Source organism: Podarcis muralis, chromosome 2 (genome assembly GCF_964188315.1).
Source record: "Podarcis muralis chromosome 2, rPodMur119.hap1.1, whole genome shotgun sequence".
NCBI classification, from domain to species: domain Eukaryota; kingdom Metazoa; phylum Chordata; class Lepidosauria; order Squamata; family Lacertidae; genus Podarcis; species Podarcis muralis.
In genome coordinates this window covers 110,386,989-110,403,167 of record NC_135656.1, presented here as the reverse complement: position 1 = coordinate 110,403,167, position 16,179 = coordinate 110,386,989, and the positions used below count along the sequence as shown (strand labels likewise).

General features: G+C 45.7%; 2 protein-coding genes across 2 annotated transcripts; one reads left to right on the top strand and one right to left on the bottom strand.

Annotated features, from left to right (window-relative positions):
* Window positions 1-416: 416 nt before the first annotated feature.
* LOC114591994 (uncharacterized) lies at window positions 417-7,455 on the bottom strand. Its single transcript, XM_028719786.2, has 3 exons — window positions 7,297-7,455; window positions 1,575-2,067; window positions 417-1,157 (listed from the first exon to the last, which is right to left on the bottom strand). Exons 2-3 carry the CDS (start codon window positions 2,053-2,055, stop codon window positions 658-660), a joined length of 981 nt encoding a protein of 326 aa, XP_028575619.2. The 5' UTR covers window positions 2,056-2,067; window positions 7,297-7,455; the 3' UTR covers window positions 417-657.
* A 66-nt stretch (window positions 7,456-7,521) lies between these two features.
* On the top strand, window positions 7,522-15,805 carry LOC114591992 (uncharacterized). Its single transcript, XM_028719785.2, has 2 exons — window positions 7,522-7,628; window positions 13,132-15,805. Exon 2 carries the CDS (start codon window positions 13,142-13,144, stop codon window positions 15,182-15,184), a length of 2,043 nt encoding a protein of 680 aa, XP_028575618.2. The 5' UTR covers window positions 7,522-7,628; window positions 13,132-13,141; the 3' UTR covers window positions 15,185-15,805.
* The last annotated feature ends 374 nt before the right edge of the window (window positions 15,806-16,179 follow it).

Sequence of the window (16,179 nt, the reverse complement as noted above, 5' to 3'; positions counted from 1 at the left end):
GCCTAGGGCTTGCCGATCGAAAGGTCGGCGGTTCAAATCCCCGCGGCGGGGTGCACTCCCGTCGCTTGGTCCCAGCACCTGCCAACCTGGCAATTCGAAAGCACCCCCGGGTGCAAGTAGATAAATAGCGGGAAGGTAAACGGCGTTTCCGTGTGCGGCTCTGGCTCGCCAGAGCAGCTTCGTCACGCTGGCCACGTGACCCAGAAGTGTCTGCGGACAGCGCTGGCTCCCGGCCTACAGAGTGAGATGAGCGCAAACCCCTAGAGTCCGTCAAGCCTGGCCCGTACTGGCAGGGGTACCTTTACCTTTTTACATCACCCTCACAAAAGGGCAGTAAAATACTTGTCCTGAGAACTGTTGTGAGCCGAAATATATAGGATCAATACATAAAAGACAGTTGCTTTTCACACTCAATACAGTATCTAGAATTTTTTCAGGACATCAGCATTTGCATACTTTTAAAATACAGCATGACCTAGTAAAGTTATTGGACTTTGTTTACTCCAATACAAAATCCTGCCACCAAAACCCTTACAAATTGTGTAGGTAAGCAGCATTTAGGTACGCATCTAGTACACCTCAGAAATGGGGAAATGGAATGGGAAAACAGGTACAGTACTGTTTAAAATCATTTTGATCGGAGAGACCACGGAGAGGTTAATCATCAGTGGACACATTCTTTCCCGCCCTGGCTCTCAGAGAATTCACAGCTTTGTTGATTTCCAGAACGGAGGCCTGGAGTTCCTTATCAGCCTGGAATGCTGATCCATCCTTCCCTCCCACCACGGCTGCGATTTCCTCCAAGACATCCACCAGCAACTCAGGGACGCAGGCGTAGCTGGACATGACTTCCGCTGCGTGAATCTTGCCTGCCAATAGATCCAACAGGGAAAGGCAGTTTCTGATCCAGGACTGCTGCATTGTCACTTCCCTCTGGAGAGCAAGTAGCTCACCACACTGGGCTTCAATCTGGGGGATCCTCTGATTTGCGGAGTTGATTCCAGTTTGCACCTTCTGCTCCTTTTGGGAGAGGCGTGTGATCTTGTCACTGTAGCCAGCCACTTCTGCTGTGCAGAGGTCCACAGCCTGTTGTGCCTCAATTAGTAGTTTCTCTGCTGAGTCCAAGGCCGCCTGGTAACCAATAGCCATGCCACCTCCTAAAAGAAAAGACAAATCAGTGATAATTTCATCTGGGGTGTTATGTACTGAATTGAATAGGATCCAAAATGCAGCAGTCTGATTGGTCCTAGAACAATGCAGCAGTATGATTGGTCCACAGGAGCCACCCAATCCAGCTCCAGGTGGAAGTGAATCTGCAACCTGATTGGCCTACAGGAGAATCCCGGAATTAGCCAATCACGTGCGGCCCATTGTGCAAATAATGTATATAAAGCAGATATTTTGCGGGAACTTTCATTCCTCACTACTATGAGCTGAATAAAGAGCATGAAATCCACACTCGACTCCGAGTATATTTCATGGGGGTATTGAGGGAATGGGTTGGGGTGAGATGTTCTGGTATCTTGAAGGTACCACTTCTGGTTCAAGACTTGCTGGCTCAGGGGATAACCTACCAATGAACGACCCAAGCCCTGGCAGGGCCATCATCCGGAGGCCAATTTCCCGGCCCACACGGTTCCTTGCCACTCCCTCACGAGCCAGTCTCAGCTGCTCCTCTGTATGTTCTAGATGCAACTCCGCAGTTTCCAGCATTTCCTGGGACTTCTTCTCAGCTTCCTTGAGGGCAACGATCTGGGTTCCGAGGTCCTCCAAGTCCCCCTTCTTCTCCTGCAGGTCATCTTGCATGAGTTTCTTCATGGCTATCAGGGCCTCCGACTGGGAATCGAGTAGCTGCAGGCGAGACTCGAGACTCTGTTCGGCCTCGGAAAAACGATGCGATGCTTTGGTGACCTGGCCGCGGGTTTTAGCACACATCTCCTCCTTATTTGACCACGGGAGGAGCAGAAGCCCAGTGAGGAGAACAAGCTCTTGCATTCCCGCCTCCAAGTGTTCCTTGATGGAGGAGTTAAAAGTCGTATCGTGCACAAGAGCCATGCTGGATGGGAGCTAGAAGGGGAAACAGAAATGGTGAGCATATTAAGGTCACTCGTCTAGCAAGCTTCATGCAGAAAGCCAGATTCAGAACTTAGTGAAAGGAGGCTAATTTGGGACACCGTTGTGAATTTATGAAAATGTCGCTCAACGAATGTCCTGACGGAATAGTCCTCGCTTTACTCCACACATAAGGCAGCATCTATTCTAGATCAATGGGACGCAGGTGGCTCTGTGGGTTAAACCACAGAGCCTAGGACTTGCCGGTAAGAAGGTTGGCGGTTCGAATCACCGTGACGGGGTGAGCTCCCGATGCTCAGTCCCTGAACAATGTGATTTTTGCTGTTGTTGGATATTTAGTCACTGCTTGAGTATAGTTATAAGTTATAAAGAAAGGCAGTACAGTCGTACCTTGGATCCTGAATGCCTTGCGAGTTGAACGTTTTGGCTCCCGAACGCCACAGACGCCACACAGAGTGTTGCGGTTTGCGAATGTTCTTTGGAACCCGAACGTCCGACGAGGCTTCCGCGGTTTCCGATTGGCTGCAGGAGCTTCCTGCAGCCAATCAGAAACTACACCTTGGTTTCCAAATGTTTTGGAAGTGAAACAGATTTCCGGAACGGATTCTGTTCGACGTCCGAGGTACGATTGTATACAAATTGAATTGACATTAAAATAAACATGCATAAGATCGAGTTATTGGTGCATTATGTTCTACGTCCTTGAGCGTCACTGATCAAAGCGGGAAGCCACCCAGTGTGGATGCAGCAACAGGACATTGCTCATTCACTAGTTTTTTTCTTGGCTTCGGTCAGTGAAAGCCATTGGCCCAAACGCAATAACTTGGAACGTGCTTGGAGGAACTCATCGTAAGCTTCAGTTCATCCTGAATTGCAACATGGGCCTGTAAAAAATGACCCTAAGATAATATCAACTCTCATAGCCAAGGAATCCTCTTCCTCTCTCATGAACCGCCTTAATTCTCTCCCTTGGCAGGGGGAATTCCCTCCTCAGTGTGCTGGAAGGAGGGCTTGGTTTCTGTACGCAAGACAATTTCTCCTGAGATCAGCAAAGATGTGCCAACCGCCCTGAGGCAGTGGCCTCCACATTCCTTTTAGTCAAGTAAAAGAGACAAATTGCCATCCTACCGATAAGGAATAAACTAAAAAAGGCCCTGAGGGGCAATAAAATGTAGAGGTGTAGAACCAGGCAGGTGGGTCAACTTGGTGGGTTAAAATAAAAGTTGCATCATATGCCTGGACTGTGGGGGGTTCATTGGGAGGGAGATGTCAAATGCAAGTGTGGTTCATTCCCAAAATTGGACTATGATACCCATCAGCACTAATAATAATAATAATAATAATAATAATAATAATAATAATAATAATAAAGCCACCTATCTGACTGGGTTGCCCCAGCCACTCTGGGCGGCTTCCAACAAATGAAAACATTATGCACAGTAAGACATCAAACATTAAAAACTTGCCTGAATAGGGCTGCCTTCAGGTGTCTTCTAAAATCAGATATGCCCTTTTAAAATGTGGGTTTTGGGGGGGGCATTATTGGGCTGTTGTTTTTATTTTGATTATATATTTTGTGGTTTTATATTTTGATTTTGTTCTGTGATATACATAAATATATAAATTCTATAAATAATAATAATAATAGTTGTTGTTTATTTCCTTGACATCTGATGGGACTGCAAGAAGTTTTGTAAGGTGGATTATTTGAAATACTGCAAGAAAGACTACGAAGAGAATTATTATTAAGAAATGCAGAATAAGTGATAAAGAACGGAATATCATCAGAGGTGTTGACGGAAGTCTAAAATATTGTATAAGATGAGAAGATATGTTGTATGCCTGCTGGAACTGATATGTTAAAATTATATATACCGGTGTATGTGTGTGTGTGTGTGTGTGTGTGTGTGTATATATGTGTGTGTGTGTGTGTGTGTGTGTACACACACACACACACACACACACACACACACACACACACAGTGGTACCTCGGGTTACATACGCTTCAGGTTACAGACTCTGCTAACCCAGAAATAGTACCTCGGGTTAAGAACTTTGCTTCAGGATGAGAACAGAAATCGTGCTCCGGCGGCGCAGCAGTAGCGGGAGGCCCCATTAGCTAAAGTGGTGCTTCAGGTTAAGAAAAGTTTCAGGTTAAGAACGGACCTCCAGAACGAATTAAGCACTTAACCCGAGGTACCACTGTATATGACATCTGACGGGAGGGCGTTCCACATGGCAGGTGCCGCTACCGAGAAGGCCCTTTACCCTCAAACATAAACAATGGCCAGGAATTATGGGGATAATGTAGTCCAACAGCTACGGAGGAACCCTGACTAGAATTGAGACAAGACCATTTATATGGCACAAAGGCTTGTGTTTGCTCAGATTAAGGCAGAGGGTCCTCTCTTACCACCCCACGCAGGAATGCAAGCCCATTGTCCAAGGATATCAGGTCAGAAGTTAAGACAAGACCCACCTGAGAACCTTAGCTGTCTTTATGAAATGTGGTCCGAAAGGGGAACTGGAGTGGCAAGTTAATCATCTGTTTGTAACCGGCCAAAGTAGCTCTTTCGTGTCCTGAACCCCAGCACTGGCATGCTTCACACACTCACATTTTACTGGGCGTCTGCATGATGCCATCAATCAGAGGTCAGCAACCTAAGGCCCATGGGCTACAAGCAGCCCATGGGGGTTGTTTACTGGCCCACGGACCCCTGCCACCCACTCAGGGACCTCTGCCACCCCTGCGCTAAACCGGTGTGGAGCAGAGCAGGGACCGCCTTCCACGACGCTGGCCGGCTTCCCATTGGTTGCAGGAAGCTCCAGCAGCCAATGGGAAGCTGCACGCCTCTCCACGCCGGAAGGAGCGCCGGAAATAGCGTTTGCGCATGCGTGTGCACGCACTCCGGCCCGCCACGGCGTCTGCGAGACCGTGAACCGGCCCAAGCCACAAAAACTTTGCCGACCCCTGTGATCAAGTCATGGACTTACAGTGCTTCCCCATCCTTCTCAGTCTGCAGAAAACCTGGCCTTTTTTGTGTTGAAAGAACAGACAACATTGCACTACCTTTCTATGGTGTGGTTTTGACGAGTAAAGTGATATATCAGGCAGCGGAACCTATCCTTTTCTACACGTTTTACTATACAGTGGTACCTTGGGTTGCATACGCTTCAGGTTACAAACACTTCAGGTTACAGACTCCACTAACTCAGAAATAGTACCTCAGGTTAAGAACTTAGCTTCAGGATGAGAATAGAAATCGCGCAGCGACAGCGGGAGGCCCCATTAGCTAAAGTGGTGCTTCAGGTTAAGAACAGTTTCAGGTTAAGAACCGACCTCTGGAACGAATTAAGTACTTAACCCGAGGTACCACTGTAATTGTTTTTTCTTCTTTCACCATGCTTTCTAAAATCAATCTTTTATTTAGCACTGAAATGCCTTAGTTACTGCATTTGTTTGCATTTTTTTTTTAAAAAAGTGCATTAAAATTTGTTCACCTTTTCATGCGCATTTCACCTAATTTATGTACATAATTTTGTGCATTTCTGTGCAGAATAACATTGCCTGATGTAACACCTTACAAGGAATTCCCTCTAAAACAATGCATTTTTGTACATTACATTGAGCAATATATTCATTTTCATGTGCACTTTCCCCTAACACATGCTTTGTTTGTTTGTTTTTGGTACCCATTTTTGGGTCAAGGAACTGCATGGCAGTATTTGGAGAAATCTGAATTTCAAAGGCTAGCTAGCTCTGTTTTGGTTTGTGTACATATTAGGCGGAACTGAGCAAATTACGCCCTCTTCGCTACCAGTCATCAGTTTAGCCATGAGCTTGTTTATCTCTCCCCTTCCCCAGTTTGCTCTAAAATACATTCTGACTTCATGTACAGTGGTACCTCGGGTTACAGACACTTCGGGTTACAGACGCTTCAGGTTACAGACGCTTCAGGTTACAGACTCTGCTAACCCAGAAATAATATCTCAGGTTAAGAACTTTACCTCAGGATGAGAACAGAAATTGTGTGGCAGCAGCACAGGGGCAGCGGGAGGCCCCATTAGCTAAAGTGGTACCTCAGGTTAAGAACAGTTTCAGGTTAAGAATGGACCTCCAGAACGAATTAAGTTCTTAACCCGAGGTACCACTGTAACATTATTGGCAAGTCTTGTAAGGCTGAACATACCCATTATTTTTTTGTTAGATCTGTCCTGCCTGAAAAAAACATTCTGCATTATTTGGAAACTTGCATATACCAGCTCAGACTATTTGTTCATTCACTTCAGTATTGTCTACTCTGACTGGTAGCCAGTGGCTGTCCCGATCAATTCCACTCCCTGTCATCTTCAAGCAAAGATGCCAAGGATTGAATCTTGGAATTTCTGCATTCAAACTCAATTCCTCCTTTCAAAATCAGTGACCTGTGGTCCCTGCCCCATTATATTTGCTACCGACAAATAGAAGTCATCTGTCATAAAACATACAGTGGTACCTCGGGTTACATACGCTTCAGGTTACAGACTCCGCTAACCCAGAAATATTACCTCGGGTTAAGAACTTTGCTTCAGGACAAGAACAGAAATCATGCTCCAGCAGTGTGGCGGCAATGGGAGGCCCCATTAGCTAAAGTGGTGCTTCAGGTTAAGAACAGTTTCAGGTTAAGAACGGACCTCCAGAACGAATTAAGTACTTAACCCGAGGTACCACTGTACAGTCATACCTCATGTTACATTTGCTTCATGTTACATTTTTTCAGGTTGCGGCGACCCGGAAGTACCGGAAAGTGTTACTTCCGGGTTTCACCTTTCGTGCATGCGCAGAAGCACAAAATGGTGTCACGCGCATGCGCAGAAGCGGCGAATCACAACCCGCGTGTGCGCAGATGCGCCACTGCGGGTTGTGTACCTTTCATGTTGCGAATGGGCCTCCGGAACGGATCCCGTTCGCAACCAGAGGTACCACTGTCTATGCTTTTCATTTGGTGCCAGAAACTCAATGTTACTGCCCACACTGGCGGAGGAATGGGGGGGCGTGCATTGCCCCTGGCACCATCAGGGAGGGGGTGCTATCGTGGCTGCCCTCCCCCGGATTCACGCCGCGCAACCCCCCATGCCGGGCGCATGCCCCCAGGACGCGCGCAAGCCACGTCCCCGGTGCCGGAGCATGCAGCTTCGCCACTGACAGCCCATCCAACTTTTCCTTTGCTGTAGAGACTTACCTTGTTGGAAGCTGCCACTTGCGTAATCTTCGTTTGCTCTGGATCTCGTCCGTGCTCCCAAATCTACACTTTGCTTTCCAGGACCACCTGCAAATAACAGGGATGGTAAGCCAATCGGAATGTAAAATGCAGACGCGGCAGCTCTTCCCATTCCTCACCACCCAGCCCAAGGGTTTAAACATCAACTTGGGAGGAACTAGGATTTATGTCCATGTGAAGCCAGGTATTTCGAAATGCTTGGGGTATGTGGCTTAACATACCCACAGCCTATTTATGGGGCCCTCCGTTGAGACATGAGCACACCGCACCATTGTCTTTTGGCTCGACGAAAGGTGAGTGAGCTTTGATGCAAGAGGGGATCCCTGGAGATTTTAGTACTGGCGGCTCATTTTACTGTAAAAATTAGTGCGAAATGAACAGGGTGGCGAGGAGGACTATTGAGGCGCTACAAATTTGTGGGCCTTGGGATTTTAATGGAGCGGCATGGGGACTGAATGGAGAACATTACTAAAAAGCAGAAAACTTCAATAGAGATTGGGAGAAATGTAGATTATGTCTAAAAGAACACTGTAAAAACTTGGACTTTTTGGCAGGCTTTTAATAACTCTTGCAATGTAACAGAGACTTTGGACATAACGGAGGACTGTAATTTGGATGAACTTATAATACAGTGGTACCTCGGGTTAAGAACTTAATTCGTTCAGGAGGTCCGTTCTTAACCTGAAACTGTTCTTAACCTGAAGCACCACTTTAGCTAATGGGGCCTCCCGCTGCCGCCGCGCCGCCACTGCGCAATTTCTGTTCTCATCCTGAAGGAAAGTAACCCGAAGCGTCTGTAACCCGAGGTACCACTGTATGCAGTTGACAAAGGTATTTTAAGAACCCACTGAGGGGAGGAGGGAAGTCCTGAGATTCAGAAGAATCTTGTTTTAATTTTGATATTTGCAACAATTTTATTTATAAGAACGAATTTGTAAAACCAATAAAAATTATTATTATTATTATTATTATTATTATTATTATTATTATTATTATTAAAAAAAGAGAACAACACTAATGTAAGCTTACGAAAGGGAGGGCAAGAAAAGGGATAACATATGGGGAAGATAATGGAAAAACATTAGCCATCATAAGACACCCTTCAGTAGCAGACTAGGGGGTCAACAAAGTAGTGGCTGATGTCTATCGTCAGAAGACAAAAGGAGGAAAACAACAGTAGGTGGAGCCAGAGTAATGACAGGCAGTTTTGCTCACATCCTTCTCTCTGCTGAGTTCCACAAGGGCAGCACTGAGAGCATTGGCTGCCTCAACAGAACAACAGATTCCTAGTTTTATTGGGGGAAGGGACGTAGATTCTAGTAAGGGGCTGAATGCTAGGAATCAGGGGCTGCATCCACACCAGACCTTTAAGGCACGTTCAGGGCACATTTGCCCCTCCCAAGAATCCCGCAAACTGTAGTTTGTTAATGACGTTGGGAGTTGTAGTTCTGTGAGGGGTAAGCTACAATTCTCAGAATGTGGGGGGAAATGTTCTTTGAATGTTTGGTGTATACACAGAGTGGGAATTCTCTAAACAGCAGAGCTGGGGAGGCGACAAGAAGCTTGCCCCCACCCGCACTCGGTGGGGTGTACCGTATTTTTTAGAAGTAGACAATTTAAAAGTTCACCCATTTGTGCAACATGTTTTGTAATGGAAAAAATGAAAAGGACAAACAGCCCACCGGCCGCTCTGCTTGTCCTTTGCTTGTTCTTTGTCCCTGCAAAGCACAGGTCTTGGAAGTTTCCCACTTGACTTGCTGTTTAGCTTTTAATCAGAACAAACCTCAATCTGCGGAAAAGCCCATTGCCGTTTGCTCCAATTCGGTGTAAAAAAGCAGTTTTCCCCAGGCAAAAGCAGCGGGACGAGAAGAAAAGTGTGTAAACCCTGAGAGAGATATGCACAAGAATGTACTCAGGGCAAATGGTTATCAGCTGGTATTTGCATCGTATGAAGGGACTGATATTGACCTATATTAATCTGCCAATGCAATTTTATTTTTTATTTTTGTAGTTTTAAACTGTGTTACATGAACTTGCAAATTTCGTAGTTCTTTCTTCTTCTTCTTCTTCAATATTATGAATCCAAACTAATTGTTTGATTGTGGACACATCACTCTGAACTAATAGGCCACATGTTTGGAACTATTCCTATCTGCAAGATAATGTTTTATAGCCTCAAAACAGAGGAAGGCTCTCCGAGCCTTTTACGAGGGAATGTTAAGCAAGGGCTAATAAACCCATCCACTTTTATGGCTATCTGCTTTTTCCATCCGTTCCCCCTGCCCTTCCCCAACTCAGACCCGGTTTGTTGTCACCAGGGGTGATTGATTAACGGCTTGTGTGTTTTTGTAAACCCAAAGGCAATCCACGGCTGTCAATCCTTGACGAAGGATAACAAAAAGTGAGGGCGGCAAATTATGTTGCAACAGAGTTGTTTGAGCCCATAAACCAGTCAGTCAAATGGCAAATTGACTCAGTAAGCTAAAAGCGGGCGCATTTCAGATTCCTTGCACAAAGCTGTCAAATCCATTCGTTTCCATGAATTGCTACATCTTCTTCCCATTTCAGAGAACACGGAAACCCTGACTTTCAGTATCATTTCTTCCATTTAGCTAACCTATTAGACAGCCCCAAGACTTCCCTGCCTGGTTTCTTTCCTATAACTCTCTCTTCTAGAATCCTCCTGATTCTAAGTTATTTGGCTGTAGCTTCAACATCTGCTACCTTCCAAGAGAATCCAGAGACTGGGGCCAGTGGCCTCTTCCACCCCCAGCTGTAACTCACAGACGCCACTAAGTTTTGAGGAAATCCTGACATTCTGGCCCCCTATGCTGCCTTTAGATAGCAAGCACCATCCATAGCAAGGGAGGGCAGGCATCAGGTTTGCAGGACCTTGCTTGTTTTTGTGGAACTCAAAGAGCCACAAAACAGACCAAGATGCAAAACTACATATACTTAGAACTAAAGAACATGTTTCCCTGTGATTAGGGATGTGGGAGATTACGTGGAAGAAGATTGGAAGAAATTTAAAGACTATCTACAGAAATACTGCAAAATTAATGAATGTTAGAATGATGTTGGATTGACGTTAAGTGGTTTTTAGCAGTAATGTTATAAAGGAATGTGCAAAAATGGATTGTTAACAGGTGATAATCTAAAGTTATAATATATTAAGATTAAAGATTAGGATAAAAACAAAGAGGGAAAGGATTTGCTGAACCAACTAATTGAACTGGAATACAAAAAAGGGAGGTGTGAGGAGGTCTGGGGAACAAGCAAATGAAAGATAAGATACGGAAAGATTGAATTGTTTTTAACTGTTTTTACTTGGTATTTTTTTCTTTTTTCTTTTTGTAACATTTTGAAAACTTTAATAAATATCTTTAAAAAAAGGGGGGGGGGATGTGGGAGATTACATTGGCTTTTGAAGGCAAACCTACCAAGTTGGCACATTCCAAAACACGCCACCATTCAAAATATATACTTCTCTGAATTTTGCAGTGCCGTTCTCCACCCAAGCAATGTGTGCAGGAATTTATGTTTTAAGATAAAGTGGACATGAAAATGTATATATTTGTGAAGATAACATACATGATCGCATTATAGCATATTAGGAGAAATTGCCACTAAAATGCTGTGGATTTTCATGAGACTTTTCTAAAGTTGCAAATTTGCTGGAGAAATTGGAGGACCAAATCTAAGGTTGGACAAATGAGAGAATTGCAATTGGCAAATCCATCCATCCCTACCTACCTCGCTTGGACTACTGCAATGCGCTCTATGTGGGGCTACCTTTGAAGGTGACCCAGAAACTACATCTAATCCAGAATGCGGCAGCTAGACTGGTGACTGGGAGCGGCCGCTGAGACCATATAACACCGGTCTTGAAAGACCTAAACTGGCTCCCAGTACGTTTCTGAGCACAAGTCAATGTGTTGGTGCTGACCTTTAAAGCCCTAAATGGCATCGGTCCAGTATACCTGAAGGAGGTCCAGTGCCGAGGGCCTTCTGGCGGTTCCCTCACTGCGAGAAGCCAAGTTACAGGGAACCAGGCAGAGGGCCTTCTCGGTGGCGGCACCCGCCCTGTGGAACTCCCTCCCACCAGATGTCAAAGAGGAAAACAACTACCAGGCTTTTAGAAGACATCTGAAGGCAGCCCTGTTTAGGGAAGCTTTTAATATTTGATGCATTACTGTATTTTAATATTTTGTTGGAAGCCACCCAGACCCAGAGTGGCTGGGGAAACCCAGCCAGATGGGTGGGGTATAAATAAAATAATAATAATAATAATAATAATAATAATATGTTGTTGTTGTTGTTGTTGTTGTTGTTGTTGTTATTGTTGTTGTTATTATTATTATTATTATTACCTGTGAGCTGCTGCTGCTGAGCACACTGACTTGTTTTCAGTGCCAGAACTGAGCTATGCTCACAGACTTTCCATTATAAAAATCCACTAATTTTTCTTCCTTTCAGCAGTCTAATTGTGGTGGCAAGGAGAAGAATCATTTTGATGCTGCTTTTGTTAAACAGGAGTTGCTTACCCACTGGAAATCACCCAGATATCTACTAGTAGATACCAATCTACTTTCTCCCCACCTCTGTTCTAAAGAACCCAACTCTCACCTATGCTCTGATCTGACTTGGGAGTCTCCAAGGCTCAAGTATGTGTAGCCTATGACAAACTGGTACCCTCCAGATGTTGGATTCCAGCTCCTGTCAGCCCCGCCAGCATGGCCAATGATGAGGCATGATGGGAGTTGTAGTCCAAAATACATGAAGGACACCAAGTTGGGGGAGGATGGTTTATATAATCCAGACATAATAATTGAAAGTTGCAATAAGGTTTAAAATAAGGTAATAAATTGCTGATATTGTTATTACAAAGAACGCAGATCTGGAAGGTGTGGGGAAGTCCAATGGGGATTTACGGAAAGTGGAACTTTTATAATCTTATTAAGGTTTTTTCTTTTTCTTTTGTTAAAAAAATCAAAAAAATGTTTCTTGTACTTGGTTTTCTCTGTACTGTTTGGAATATACAAAACTATGAAAAGAAACGCAATAAAAAATATTTATAAAAATATATATATATAATCCAGTGTTTCCCAACCTTGGGCCTCCAGCTGTTTTTGAACTACAATTCCCATCATCCCTGAGCACTGGTCTTGCTAGCTAGGGATGATGGGAGTTGTAGTCCAAAAACAGCTGGAGGCCCAAGGTTGGGAAACACTGAATAATTAGTATTGCCAATGGATGCAGATGGTATCAGATGACCTACCACAAATCAGATCTGTAGAATTCTGGCTGTTGGGAGTCTAGGCAGAAGAAGCCACCTGCTGGCCGTCTCTCAAGGGGAAGGGAAATGGCCTACCAATCTTAGAATCATGGCCCCTTGTGTTTGTTCACGAAACCAATTCATGGTACCAGTTTTCTGGCTCATACAACCTCTAAGCGTTATTTCTGGTAAATGGATAGAGTTACAATCTTGCAGCTTCAGGTACACGTTGACAAGAATATGCTCAGAGACTTACAACTTCTGGTTCCCTATAGTATTAAGATTTTGCTTGTCTCAACAACCTATACTTGGTGAGGAATTTGTTGGTTTTATGAGACCTATCACTAGTCAGGTGACTGCCCCTTGTGACTCAGGCTCCAGTTTTTAGGTGGATCTGTTTGGTTAAAAGAGTAATGTTTGTGAGTGAGTGAGTGAGTGAGTGAGTGAGTGAAAAAATTAAATGTGGTGGGCTTGTTCTCAAGGTCCTCTTTCCCGAATGACATGTCACTTTTGTCCCTCAGGCTCCTCACAATGGCATCGCCAGAAGGAAAACCACATGGTTTGGTCAAGGCTGTGGAGACCCTCAGCAAAGGACATGACGTACACAAAGAAACCGAGCTTCTCATGAAACCGTACGCCAACTGGGAAGAGTTTCTCATGCCAGCGCCCATCTCCATTGCTATCTTGGGGGAGCTGATCTTCATCTCCACAGGGCAGGGCGACTTCTCCATCAACCTGCTTCCACCAGAGGGAGGCTTCCAGCACCTCAAGTACCCAGAATCCTTCAAGGCCTCTTTGTGCCAAGTCAGCAACCGAGGCTGGACTGCCTTCAATGAGGCTCACGTCAACATGGACCAAATCCGGCTGCTGGCAAACGGCATTCCGGAACAGATGAAAACGATTGTGCGGACTCTCATCCAGGAGGCCGAGGTGGTCACCGCCTTGCTTCCTAACCAGTTGAGGAACCTCCAGATGGCGACAGAGCAGTGTGGTGGGCTGGCCAAGGCGGTGAGGGCCAAGTTCACCGACGTGATCAACCTCATCCAGGAACTCCTCGAGGCTTGTCTCAACGCCAAGCAGGGCTACGAGAAGGAGCTGGAGGAAGTGCAGACGGCTCTGGAGCAAGCCAAGATCAGAGAAAAGTCGGCCAAGGAGGCCAAGGAGATGGCTGAAAGGTACCACCACCAGATGAGGGAGCATGTGGAAGAGTCCTTCCAACAGTACAAGAAAGCCATGGAATCCATCCCCACAGGCTGGGATGCAGTGGGAATGGAGCTGGTCACCACCCTCACTCAGACCCTTAGTGCTTTTTCAGTTGAGTTTACACGGATGGCAGCAGGGAGGCAGGGGAGTCTGGGAGAAGCAGCTGGCATGGGCAGTGGGGAGGGACTGGCCAGGATGTTTCCATTTATATCAGCTAGTGTCATCTGCTCCAAGTCCGCTGAGCTGTTAACGTTTGCTACCAGCTTGAAGAACGTCTTGGATGAACATGGAGGCCTTAAGGCATCTATGATTGTTGATGAGAAGAGCGGGGAGGTCAAAACGGAGTGGGTGAAGAAGAACCTCCAGAGGCTGAGAGACTCCATTGAGAAAGAGGAAGGGTGTGACCCCAAAGTCAAAGCCCAGGAGATTTGCCAAGGTGGGTTGGATATTTGCCAACAGTTGGAGAAGGTGGCCTCAGCGGTGGGTGGCCTTGGTTCTGTGGGGAAGAGCTTGCTGGATGGGATACACCAACTCCACCAGAAGGCCTTGGAGTTCGACTCCTATAGCAAGGCCTACACTCGGTCTCCGGCCTTTTCCCCCAAACCACCCAATGTGTCCAAGATGGGGGGAGCAGCAAGCTCAGGGGTGGAAAATGCCCGTCTGAAAGTACAGCAGAGCCGAGAGACTCTGAAGGCCACGAGGGAGGAGTATCAGAGGAGCTTTGAAAACTTCAAGAAGCAGAACGAGGAATTGGCGGAGATTCTCTGCACCATGAGAGGCTATCAAGTTAAGGAGGTGGACTTTGACACGGCCAGAAAAATGCTCATCAAAGGCCTAGAAGCCCTGGGGCGGGTGAAGGAGCAATGGGAGAAGATGGTGAGGTTTTTCCAAATGATCTCCAACTTAATTGATTCCTGCTTGGTCTGGAGCGTGAAAGAATTTTCTGACACTGTGGATGGAGCCCAGAAGATCTCCAGCTACTCATCCAAAGCCTTCACAGCTGACCTGGTTTATGGGCATGTTTTTAATGCCTCCAGCATGGCCCAGCTGGTAGGCATGATTTCCGAAACTTACACCCTGGTGTCGGAGAAGTACCTCATGGAGCGTGTGAGCAGCTTAGGCCGCCTCCTGGCCATGGAAGCTGACCAACCAAGCCTGGCTGCCGAGCGAGCCGCGTTAGCTGAAGGCTGCGACGCGGCACGGAAAGCGGTGAAGGAGCTGGTGCTGGAGAAGAAGGCAGAGTTCGAGAGAGGGCTGGAGGCCAGAGCGCAGGCCATTGAAAGGGAGATGAGAGCCGTGCTGCCTGCAAACGGAGATACTGAGCCGCACCTGAGAGAGCTCAGCCTGGAGGAGGAAAGCAAGTTTCTGTAAGTCCCGAAGAAAGGTCTCCAAACTGTAGGGTGGGTGTTATCTGAGAAGGCTTTAGGAGGCAGGATGGAACCAAGAGAATGCTGGTGATTAACTCACAGGTCAAAGGTCCCACTTCACCACTGCTGCAAACACGAAACAGAAGTACCTTCATTCTGTATGTTCATTAAAGCAACAATAAACATGAAAAGAGACTTGTGTGCGGCAGCAAGAATATTATTGGCACAAAATTGGAAACAAGAAGAATTACCGACAAAAGAAAAATGGAGGATGAAACTGATGGACTACGCAGAATTAGATAAATTAACAGGAAGAATTCGAAATCTGCGGGACCAGAGACTGGCATAAATTTACAGACTATTTGGAGAGTAATTGTGATGATCATATTACGCTTGTAGGTTTGCGAGAAGTTTTGTAAGGTGGACTATTTGAAATATTGCAAAAAAAAAAAAAGGTAACGAGGGGGTCTGTTAGTTGATAATTAAAGGCATTAGGAATTTAAGAAATGCAGAATGAGTGATAAGAACGGAAGACCATCAGAGGGGCTGATGGAAGACCAAAGATTGTATGATGTGAAGTTCTGTTGTATGAATGATAACTAATATGTAAAAAATTAATAAAAATTATATAAAGAAAGAAAAGAGACTCGTGTGTGTATGTGGCAACCTGCTGTCATCTGGTGGAAGAAGTGCTTGGTGTTTATTTGATATTTGTTGAGGGACAACCATTTCCCCAGAACTTTTCTATTTTATTTTCTAATAATAATGATGATAATATTGGGGCGGGGACATGTACTGATGCTGTGGGTGCCACTCGCGGGAAGGGTGGGGCTGTCTCCCCACTCCTTCATCAGTCCCTGCCTCTAGCTCAGGCATAGGCAAACTCGGCCCTCCAGATGTTTTGAGACTACAATTCCCATCATCCCTGACCACTGGTCCTATTAGCTAGGGATGATGGGAGTTGTAGTTCCAAAACATCTGGCGGGCCAGAGTTTTCCT

Bases quoted from the DNA above. Each gene is read 5' to 3' on its own strand.
- LOC114591994 (XM_028719786.2), bottom strand. From the start codon at position 2,055: ATGGCTCTTGTGCACGATACGACTTTTAACTCCTCCATCAAGGAACAC. The intron at 1,158-1,574 runs GTAGGTTATCCC...CTTTTCTTTTAG, and splicing joins AGGGCTTGGGTCGTTCATTG to GAGGTGGCATGGCTATTGGT.
- LOC114591992 (XM_028719785.2), top strand. From the start codon at position 13,142: ATGGCATCGCCAGAAGGAAAACCACATGGTTTGGTCAAGGCTGTGGAG.